The sequence below is a fragment of the Porites lutea genome, chromosome 12, assembly GCF_958299795.1.
Source record: "Porites lutea chromosome 12, jaPorLute2.1, whole genome shotgun sequence".
NCBI lineage: Eukaryota > Metazoa > Cnidaria > Anthozoa > Scleractinia > Poritidae > Porites > Porites lutea.
The window spans coordinates 20,409,072-20,420,888 of NC_133212.1; the positions used below are offsets into that span (position 1 = coordinate 20,409,072).

An 11,817-nucleotide genomic window follows, 5' to 3' on the forward strand; every position below is an offset into this window, starting at 1 on the left:
CTCCAGCTCCACAAACCACAACTCAAGAGATCCCACTTAGCTTTCATACTACCCTTGACTTTTACACTTAATCCTCTCACTCCATGAAATTGCCAAAGTCAACATTTCCAGCCAAAATCCAAATTTCATTGTAAAACATACTGAAAAACAAACAGCACTGCCAGAGAGTTCTTTGTTGGAATGGTCACACTGTAAGATTTCATCCACAGACTATGAAGGGAGAATTACTCGTACCACTTACTTTCTTAATTGAAGCATGAAGGGTGAGTAGGGGGGGGGGGGGAGGGGAGGGTAGCTACATGTAGGGTCTAACACCACCCTTATTTAATACATTATTGAAGGGAACTACCTTAAAAGTAAAAGAAAAGGGAGGAGACGTAGGACTTAAAAAGAAGGGCAACTAAAGATAGTTTTCTTCTGCTTAAAAAGGTGGTGCTACATAGCATATATTTGTGGTACCTCAATTTAATTTACTTTTTAAAAACATCTGTTTACAGTCAGAGTGTTATTATAACCTTCGTATAAGACCTGTTCATTCCTCCGTCAAAGTAAAGTTAGTGCAGAGAAAAAACTCTGGCACAATTTTTTCACACACATCTGTGTCCGTATCAGTATGAATTCTGCCCTGGGTTCATATTGGGAGAAAAGGAATCAAAAAACTGAAATCAAGGTTAAACATTCATGCCAGATGTCATATCAAGTTAACAACAAAACAAAAGGCTTTTATATGAAGACATTGCTGCATCTTAAACAAGAAGGAAGTATTTTTGCAAGCTCCTTAGCTAATATCATCAATCAGCTCTCTTGAGCTACCCTAAGGAAGCTTGTGCAATATACAGGAAAAATAAGAAAGCACACACGTCCACTGCACCATACGTGGAAGTAAAAAGGCATTCCTGCTAATGCAAATGGCTATAACAGGAATTACCAGCAGAACCATGAAGGAAAATCAAGAGGAGAGAAATGCAAAACCGCCTTTGAATCTAGTCATTACTTCACGTAAATAAGAAACTGCATGATTAGGATTACTTTCACTGTATCAGTGGTGAGTAGGCACTTGGTTTGAGTGGAGTAACCAATGTTTCACAAGGTTTGAAATTCTCTCATAACCTCAATTTAGGGAAAATTACATAAAATCATAGTTAATAGAGTCTAATGGTTATGAAACGTGACCCGTCAGACTCCTTTGTTGATATGTTTTTGTGGACCTGAACGTGCACAGCGCAGAGACGCCAACCTCTGGAGACCTAAAATCGGGAGACTGTCTTTTTTTCACTACCCCGGCTCCGGAATTTCAACAAACCCCTCCCCCCACCCCCGAAAAATTGACCCAGCCCCCAATGGGAATGACTAAGGACATTATCTGACGTCTTACATGATGTACATACTATCAAAATTCGAAATCATCGTTTTTGATGCTAGAATAATTTTTGTCAATGACTAAATACGTGCAAAAATGCCCCAGAAACCGCACTGCGAATAAGAATATATAATTGATGTTTACCGCTTTTCATACCCAGTCTCCTTGTATAACTATGATAAAATCAAATCAATTTTACAAGTTTCATGCATTGTGTTGTGGAGGATCTGGTTGACCACAAAGTCAAATAAAACCCATCTAAACATGTTTTTTGTTTGGTCTCTTCACGGTCCATAATGCCGCCACGCCTACGGCAGCGCTAATGGAGATGTAAAATAAATCTCTGACAAAAAAATTCATTCACCAACAAGTTAAACTCGGGTTCCCAGTCTCGCTTACATGCAGTCTGTGGATGAAATCCTTACTTGGCCATTCAAACAACTGTCTCAGAATGCACAGTTTCTTAAGACATCATATCTTTCTCCATTTTTATAATAATAATAATAATAATAATAATTTATTACTTATTCGGCGCAAATATCTATATGAATATATTCAAATGCGCCTTACAAGTTACATTAAAATAATAATAAAATAATAAATCTAATATAGTAAGACTATCCAGTCCATATCTAATAAATAAACTAAAAATTACACAGAGTCAAAAATGTAAAATTCTAAAAAAAATAACAAGCATACGCTTTTCTAAAAAGATGAGTTTTCACTAAGGACTTAAAAACGTCCATTGTCTTAGCATTTCTAATGTCATTTGGGAGACCGTTCCACAGTCCCGGAGACGCAACTTGAAATGCTCTGTCTCCCAATGTCTTTTTTGTTTTTGTAGCATTATATGGTTGTAGTAGTAGCTGTGACGAGGATCTTAAATTATAATTTGTTCGTTCCCCAGTTCTAATTAAATCTGAAATATATATATAGTGGAGCATAGCCATGTATTGCCTTATAGGTTAAAATTAGCACTTTGTATTCAATCCTAAAAGACACAGGCAGCCAATGTAGCCGATAAAGAACAGGTGTTATATGTTCAAATCTAGGAATGTAGACAACAACAAAGGAATTTTTCCATGTTCTTGGAAGGAGGAGTGAATGATTCAATCCGACTTTAGAATTTCTTGGTTTTAATTCAATCAAAGCAGATTAAATGTGTATTCATCAGCACATGTAGTTGTCAACAACCCCTGCAAAAAAAAGCCCGGAAAAGCCCGGAGAGCCAAGAAAAGCCTGGAGCTCCTGGCTTTCTTGGCTTTTCCATGCTTTTTTACCTCTAAAAAGCCTGGAAAAGGCCGCAAAAGCAAGGAAATTCTTGGCTTTCTTCGAAAGCCTGGAGTAGTATTCCAAGAAAAGCCTGGAGTGCCAGGAGGTAACTCTTGGCTTTCAAGGAAAGCCTGGAATTTCACCACTGAAATTACTCATGAAATTTGAGATTTTTTTTTAAGAAGTAAAGTACCAACAAAATATTTATCCATCTTGCACTGTTACCACTTAGACAAAATTAATACTGAAAACATCAAGCATCATAAGAATAGCACTTAAGATTTGATTCACAGATTCAATAACTTAAAACAATATCTATGTGTTAACATAACTATGGGTTGGTTCTGATAGTGAAAGGACTGAAGCAAAGAAAGATTAACCTGATTGTGGAAATTATAAAGAGCTGACTCCCGTATGTGGTATTTGCAGAGTAAACTAGTGAACTAAAAAAAACTCAATCAACCAAAAAATTCAGGGAATAAAATGTGTACGTATTGCTTGGACGTTTGCTAATGGCTATAACCTATAAATAATTTTTAAGCAGGTTCTTTGTTAAAATGATTTCTTTTTAATTTTCCATCCTTTAATAAATTCCTAATTTTAACAATTTGGAGGCGGAATAAAAAAATAATTGTTCTCAAAGAGATGAATTCTAATTTATATCATATTCAGCCAGCTGATTTATTTTGTCCTTTGGAATTCTTTAATACGATTAAATTTATAAATATACATGCCTCTAAAAACTGCCCCAGGAGAATTGGTTGGCTGCCAATCGAGAATCTCACGCAACGTAACACGTCGAAAAGAAGGAAATGACCACCAAACAAATCCGATCTTTAAGTCAGAACTGTTTTGATTGAAAAGACAGATGTATCATTTTTGTAAATGGCTGATTCTCTCTTTCTTGTAAACAACAAGCTTCCTTAAAAGACTGTACACTTTTTTATCTCACATTACACGCACGCGCCGGTTGATTGAGTCAAAGATACACTTGATTAAACACATAGTAAGTTAAGATTAGTCTTGCAGTAGGGTTTTCCGATTTAGCGGAAGTGGAACTAGCCAGTTTCAAATGAGTTCAATTTCTAGGCTTTCTCTTCGTGAAATTCATTTAACGCCGACTACTGTAAGCAAATTACTGGGTTGTTTATAACTTCACTCTACGAGACCAACTGCAGCGCTCAACTTTATATCATTCTTGCAAAGTTACATGTAATTCGATTCACCAGGAAAATCAGGATTCAAGGAAATAGAAAATACAAAATCACAATACACCGTGAAATTTGGGCTTTGCACTCTCAGAAACAAAGGTGTTGAAGTATGGAAAGCGATAATGTTTCTATTTTAAAAATGCTGGCCGGATTAATTTTATACGGAGCGTAGGAAGAAGGTTTTCACCATCAAAACTAAGCAGGCACTCAGCCTAATTTGTTTAAACCCTCATTTTGAACAAGCTTAAAATGTGTGTTTTTCCAAAGAATATTAATTATAAATAATGCATGTAACTTATGTGCTGCTTTGTTATTCTTTTGTTATTTAATAAGTTGTCATATATGAGGCTTTCTTCTGCAATCTCGCACCTTAGTGGGAACTGATGGACTTTCGCGCCAGTGTCAAAAAATATTTTCATTTGCTTAGTTAGTTGGATTGCACCAATAACTATGATTGCACATTCTGCCGTTTGTATTAATTTATTGAGCTTTTGCAGGAGCCCATGTTATGGGCTCCTGCTCATGGCTTTTGCCGTAGTTTTCAATCCTCACCCTAACCTACAAAATGCACAGAGTCGAATAGATATCCACAAGTAGACGAAATTCCAAGATACGATGCCTGGAATCTTCCCACCGTCTTTCCCAATAGTTGTAGGAGAGGAGATATACAATGTTGTTCGGTTTCTGTTTATAAATTATCGTATTTATATGGCAGTCGATGAGACAATGAAAACGATTCTTATTTACGTTTGACGTAGCAAAGATAGAAATAACCTGCGATCCTCCCAAAGAAAATGGGAAAATCTAAGGACAGCCTTCTGAACCGCCTGGTTGCAAGTTAATGAAGAAAAATCAGATATCGTGAGAGATTCCCTCCCTGCCCAGGATATCATCTAGCAAACAAAAGCAGAATTGTTTACTTTTTTCCTGGTTAGCGTACATGCTTTATCTTTTTTAAACGACTTTTAAAAATCGTTAGCACCGAGTGTGAATTTATTTGCGGTATACGGCGTATCGGCCAAATGCGACTGCCAGACGCAAATACTGCAAATGAATCCTCTTGTTTTAAAAAAAAAATTACCAACCATGTTTGTGCTCATTTATCCTTTTACGAGCCACTTATTTTGCAAGACATCATGCAACGATTCAAAAGATTTACTTATAACGAAAAAAAATGGAGATGACCTTTTACAGTATAATAGAATCAATTTCACATCTCGGAAAAATGGCTCGAACTTCCGCTAAATCGGAAAACCCTGATGACATCATGCAAAGATTTACTTATAACGAAAAAAATCGAGATGACCTTTTACAGTATAATGGAATCAATTTCACATCTCGGAAAAATGGCTCGAACTTCCGCTAAATCGAAAAACCCTAGTATGATATATAGAATTTTCTAATCTCTTTTCTTACATTCTCTCTGATTCTACATGATATAATTGATAATGACGGTCAGTTTTATTAGTTAGAGTCAAATAAAGATGACAATTAAGAAGAAAATATTACATAGAAATTCTACCATTTGCGAAATCAAAGCCATCAGAGTGTAAAAAATTCCATATTCCATTTCAGCTGTATAAATCTACAGATTAATTAGACGAATCCTTTTTTTCTAACCATTGTTTCTAAACACAAAAGTAAATTCAAAGAATTGGATCACGCCAACTGTTGAAGTAAGAAACTGTGTGTTTAATAAACACAAGCCCCATCTTGTCAGGAAATTCATTCAAAATCTTTTCTTTCAGCGCGGTTAGGCTGAAGGGTGCCTGTAAGCCGTGCTGTGAATAAACCCCCTCAGAAAATTTCTAAAATGTCCCCTCACTAACTACATCCACTAGAATTTAGAATAAATAAAATCATACTGACCTGTCAATGAACCTGAATAACTTTCGAGTAGTGACAAAACCATGAAAAGAAACAGCACTGTTCTACGAGAACTACTTGGGGCCATTGATGCGTTACAGTCGTCGCGTTTCGCGTTTGTTTTCAATTTTCTTCAAACTCAAAGCTGGCGTTCTCAAGTTTCCCATCTTTCAAGGTTGTAGAAATGGGGGGGGTTTAGATAGAAAGTTTGTGGCTTCTGCAAAACGGGAACTAGTGAGTTCAAATCTTCACGCAAATGAAGCCATCATTGCCGTTCATGGCCATTCCTCCCTTAGCCTGCGTAGCAAGCGTTTCTGTGCGGTTTAGGAGCAAAGAATGAGGAACAAGAATCAAAGATCGCGCGAAAAATGGCGCAAGTAAAAGAGCAGGGAGGGGGTGGGAAAGAAAGGAAGGAAACGCTTGCAGACAAACCCCTCGATTGTTAACCTGAGATCAGGCTCTATTTTCGTTTCCCTTTGAAAATGACATTCCAGCCCCGGTGGGGAGGGGGGGCACTTGGGTATTTTTTTGGGTGAGTATGTGCCGCCCGGGACTCCAAATTGGCACCCCGTTCTAAAAAAAATTTCCCCTAAAATTGATACCCCATTTAAGAAATGTGCCAATTTTTTAAAGCCCGTTCTAGAATTCGCCCTAAAACTGATACCCCGTTCTAGAAATGGGACTATTTATCCAAGATGGCGGAGTCAGCGCTCGCGGCTCGCGCCAAAATACGCTCGCCCTGCACGCTAAAACACAGGGTGCAACAAGAGTACAACAGTTTGCTTGTTAACACATTGAACCGTATTTTTAAAAGCAATCTGTCCTTGAATAATTTCCAATGGCTGCTTGCAAAACTGGAGCTTTCCGGCGTTCGAAATATTATACCCCGTTCTAGAAAACGCCTCTGAAATGGATACCCCGTACTAAATCAGGAGCTTCAAAATCACGACCCCCGTTGGGCGGCACATACCCGTATAGGTACAACCTCGTTCCCAGGGTTCTCTCCTACCCGGCCCCATGGAGCGAGAGAGAGAGAGAGGGAGCGGGTAGGAGACAGCCCTGGGAACGAGGTTGGTATAGGTAATGTATGAGAGTAACCCCCCGGGATTCCAGCGGGCAAGGCGAAACGAAAGAGAGCCTGATACAAACCTTCTACGAAACGTCTGCCGCCCACTTTTTTGATTGATTGACATTTGACGAAGAAAATTACTTCTGTTGTGTGTTTTCTTTGTATGCAAATTTTTCATACGTTGGAAACATGCAGACTCGCTGACTTGAAAATAGCTTAATTTATCTTTTCATTTTTTCAACTAAAAATAAAACGGTCAGCACAATCACATTAACTTCTAAATTAAATTAACAAACAGCAAACAGTCAACGAGCGAGGACACCAGTTTTCGGGTTTATTTTTTACAAAAAGCGAAGGCAAACAACAAGTCTGTTACCTTAACAGTAGCGCCAGCAGCTTTTATAATAATGTTTACTAAAATTCTTGAACAGCGAAGCGATGTTTTTCGTTTAATACTTCACAGTTTTCGATTGACGTTTCTTTCGCAATGAGCTTCCGCTTGCGTACCCCGTTCAGAAAAGTCATTCCCGGCTAAACTTTCAAATGAAACCACCGTATCACTGACTTATAAGATCGACAGTTATCGACAGAATGGACAGTATTTTGATTTGCACTCGTTTGTTGGTAAATCAAAAAAAATCTTGTTAGCGGTCAACAACTTGCAAAGGGTTCAACTCCGCGATACACTCACATTAGTTCCGTAAATAAACAGGGGCACCCAACGTCAATTTTCGAAAAATATCTGTTCGGAAGACGATTTAAGAAATAGAATTTTCGGAACATTTGTTGTAAAATTTCTTGCTTGCCTGCCTCTCCTTACCCTGGGTGCCAGAGACTTTTCTAGCGCGGTTTCCGGTTTCTGTCAAGTCTTTATAGTGACCCGCCCACGGCCGCAGACGTGTCGTCCTTCGGCCAACACCGAAAATTCCCGCCGCACGCGAGAAAAACCTCTGATACCCAGGGTAGCCTCTCCTATGATTTTCGAACATCTAAAAAATGGTACAATTGCCCATTTTCAACGGATTTTTACCCTAAAAAGGTTACCTAGAATTCTCGGGAGCCTTTTTTCTGGCTGAAATTTTCGAAAAGGTAAGTTTTGATCCATATAATTTTCTGGTCACTAGACTTTCAGCTAGGAAATCCGAACAGATGAAAAATTTTTAGGGGATAAAAATATGCCTATATCTACTGTTTAAATGCTAAAATACGTTTAACGATGCTATGTTTAATGATGTTTAAGTGGTTTTGAACTATATTCTCGTTGGGTGCCTCTGAATAAAGCAAATCCTGGGAAGTTATGAACAACCATATGAATTTTCTGAATTTCCATGGCGCATATCAAGGCATACTTTCCTACCATAAGACCATAAAACAATAAAAAAGACAGCAAAATCGACCTTTCTCTTCGCCGACTGCGGATCATTCACGAAAACAACCACGCAAGGAATAAGCGCTTTCAACTTCCGGCGTTTCCGACAACCAATCAGATCTTGTGGCATTGTTCTAATAGCCAATCAGCGTTATGGCCAAAATCTGGCCGTAACGAGCACAAACGTGAGAGCGTTTGTATCAGGCCCAATTTTAGCGGTAGCCTTTAGAGAGAATGTATGAGAACTGCTAAAATTGGGCCTGATCTCAGGTTACTCGATTTTGAAAACCGCCCACTTGGTCTGTCTTTCCTTCCCCTCCCCCTCCCCTCTCTTTCATTTTTTGGTTCTCGTTTCATTTCTCGCGCGGTCAAAACCGAAAGTCCCCTTCCACGTTTTTGTTTGCTCCGAAACCAAACGGAAACGCTTGCTACGCAGGCTATTCATTTACGCGATTTGGCGGAACCCAACACCGACTGTTCCACCTTGTCCAAGCGGAGTGACGTGTTTCCTGTCATTTGTCAAAGTCCGCAATCTCGTTCCCAGAGGCCGCGATCCTTTTGGTCAGCGACAGGGATCGGGGTAGGTACCTCATATAAGATTGCTATATCGCAACAACAACAATAATTCTTTATTGATAAATAAGTACACAAAGCACAAGTTAACGATAATAAGATGCCAAAGCCAGAGGCTTATATGGCGTAGGTCAGAGAGTTACAATGTGCTGCTAAGTTATAGTGAGAATAAAAATTAATAAGTACAAAATTTACAGAGAAAAGGCAAACTATTATAACATATAAAGAATTATTACTGCATATAAAGCAAAATAAATATAACAATTAATGATAGTGTGCAAAAAGTAATAAAGAAAAGATTTTGAAGGGAGAAAAAAATTTGAGTTCAACTTAGTTTAAACTTATAGTGATTGAAAATAATCTCTCAGTTTATGTTTGTAACTAGAAAGAGTAAGGGTATTACGAAGTGAGAGAGGAATGTCATTCCAAATTTGAGGACCCTGTACCCGAAGAGAAAAAGAATATTTGTGAGTATGAAGATGTAAGTTGTCTTTTTGCCTGGTGAGATACTGATGACAATCATACGGTGGCCCAAAAGGCTCAAACACAAATCAATTTCCCAAAAGCACGTAACAGTTTCCCAAAACACAAATCAATTTCCCAAAACACAAATCAATTTCCCAAAACACAAGTCAGTTTCCCAAAGCACATAACAGTTTCCCAAAACACAAATTAATTTCCCGAAACACAAATATGTTTTCGAAAACACAAATCAATTGCCCGAATCACAAATCAATTTCCCTGAGCAACACGGACTCTGGGAACAAGATTGCAAATCCAGAAAATGTTTTGCAGTATATTTCGTGTACTATGCTACCCCAAAAGTGACAAAATATCAAAGATGCAACTTTATAATTCAAAACCACCAAATTACAATCAAGATGGATAAAATTAACATCAATTTGCTTTTTGAATGTGTCAAGATTGTAGAATTTAATTTCAATTCCCACGTGTTTCATGTCATGTATCAAGAGACACGTTTTCTAAATCAAGATGCATGTTTTTTAAATCAAGAAGGGAGACGACAATTTTTGATCAGTTTTGTTTCCGAGAGGGACTGAAACCGAGCACACAGGTTGGAATTCAAGGTTTAAATAATTAAAAGTGTTGACGGGCCTGCACGACCCTTCAGTTCGCAAATAGATTGGTCTTAAAACTTTTATAGTTTAGCTCTTACTTCAGTGTCTTTTTGGGATTTTCCTTTGCGATATGAAATGAGGGAAGGTTCCTTAAAGATGTTTCTGAGATATGGTTGGTTCTGTATAAGGTGCCATTTCCCCACGAGTATGTTCTTGAGGTTGGGCAACGCAGGGTGGTATTGCGTTACAAAGGGTAGTATTTTCTTACTTGCATTTTTGTTTCTCTGAACGGCTTGGAAACTAAAATTTCGAGGACGTTTTTGGACTTTTTACATTTAGGGCATGAATTTTTCGTCATTTCAGGTCATGGAACCTAAAAATGAGCCTAGCTAGGTGTAAAAAGGGGCAATACGGAGGCAATACGTCCTAGCCGGCATGATCACATGCTGTTTACGGAAAATTCCCTCATCCATGTCAGGAAATTCTGTATTTTAAAGCCTCCCCTAGGGCATGACTCAGCAATTGAGGACATTTCTGCTACGTTTTCAATGTTGGTTAGCATGCAAGGATTTTTCCCATGCCTATCGTCAATGATTTGCTCACTGATAATAGAGGGGGTGGCCCCAGAGTGGGTTTGCATTGAAATTGGCATGCAACAGAATTTCGCATGCCCTGTAAGCATAATTTGAGGTTCTGTGACCTTCTCACCCAGGCCGCGAGAAGCCTAGGTTCTAGTAATAAGTAATTCATACCCAGCAAAATCTCCGGCATGCCGGGCATGCCAAATTTTCTGACATGCCCGGCATGCTAAATTCTCTGGAATGCCGGGCGTGCCATAATCTGGGTCATGCCGGGCATGCCAAAATCGGTCTCTGGCATGCTCTCGACGCACAGGTTATAATTCCTTGAATCTACAGATATTTTAAGCCTGGCTAAAAAAAAAAAACTAAACAGATCACAATTCTTATCTTTTGATGAACGGTTACACGATGACGTCATTGCTATTCCTTTCATTTTCATAGATTTGGTTGTCCCAGCGAAGTTTAAATAACAAAAGCTCTAATTTTCACAAGAAAGTAAAACCCTGAGGGATTCTGCCGTAGAAATAAAACAGCGTCATCGTGGAGATGACCTGTTGGGGGATTGTGAAAACTCCTCACCCCTTTTAATGAGTCTTTAATAGGATTCCCATTTCATATTGCGAATAAAATGGAATTGACTGAAATCTGTAAAAAGAGAGACAGAGACTATTTTCATTGTATAATAAAATGCATCTATGTTCCACGAAAGCTTTTAAAAATACAAGGTTATAGAATATCTTTCAAAGTTCATTACAAACTGAGCTAAGCCCCAAAATCACTGTTCATTATTCAGTAAATTATGATGTTTGACAATGCAGTGTGCTTGAATATAACGTTGCAATTACAAATCTCTCTAACGCATTTTTCCCTACGTTAGAAAAGCTGTTTTTGTCTTGTTTCACATTTTGATAAGGAGTCTGAGTTCCTCTTTCTCGTTTTGTAGGCTTGCCAGGGATTAATGTTTTTGTGTCATTACCAGTGTCTGTGTTCTTTGTTTTTAACTCAAAGTAAGTCAGTAATAACTGACAATATCAAAGAATTGCTCTCTAGAAAAGTAATTATCTCCTCGTCATGTCTGGAAGTTACCTGTAACAAAAAAGAAATGGAATGTTAACACATGAAAGGGCAAAATAAAAAAAAGAAATAGAACATGTAGAGCTCAGCTTCTCTTAAGATATTTTCATACTGGCTTGTTGAGTCTGTTAAAGGTCGCAACTAATTGTCTGAGGCTAATTTCACAAGAGTGTGCAATTGAGCTAAATGCATGGTAAATAAAGTGAAAGAAACGTGGTTTCACATTTGCCAATTTACATTGCGTTGTTCATGATGTTTACACACTCTTCTACTGCGAAATAAACCTTTGCATTTGGATTTGTAAGTCAAGATTATACCGAGTTTGACTGACACTTAATTGAACGATAGTTTCATTTTTAAGTA

The 11,817-nt window shown here is 38.1% G+C and overlaps 1 protein-coding gene across 1 annotated transcript in view; it reads right to left on the reverse strand.

The window, feature by feature from the left end:
- LOC140922018 (muscle, skeletal receptor tyrosine-protein kinase-like) overlaps window positions 1-5,878 on the reverse strand; it is a 61,300-nt gene extending 55,422 nt beyond the window's left edge. Inside the window, exon 1 of the mRNA XM_073372048.1 lies at window positions 5,713-5,878. Coding sequence (XP_073228149.1) covers window positions 5,713-5,797 — 85 coding nt within the window. The 5' untranslated portion in view covers window positions 5,798-5,878. The remainder of the gene's footprint in view (window positions 1-5,712) is intronic.
- Between the last annotated feature and the right edge of the window lie 5,939 nt (window positions 5,879-11,817).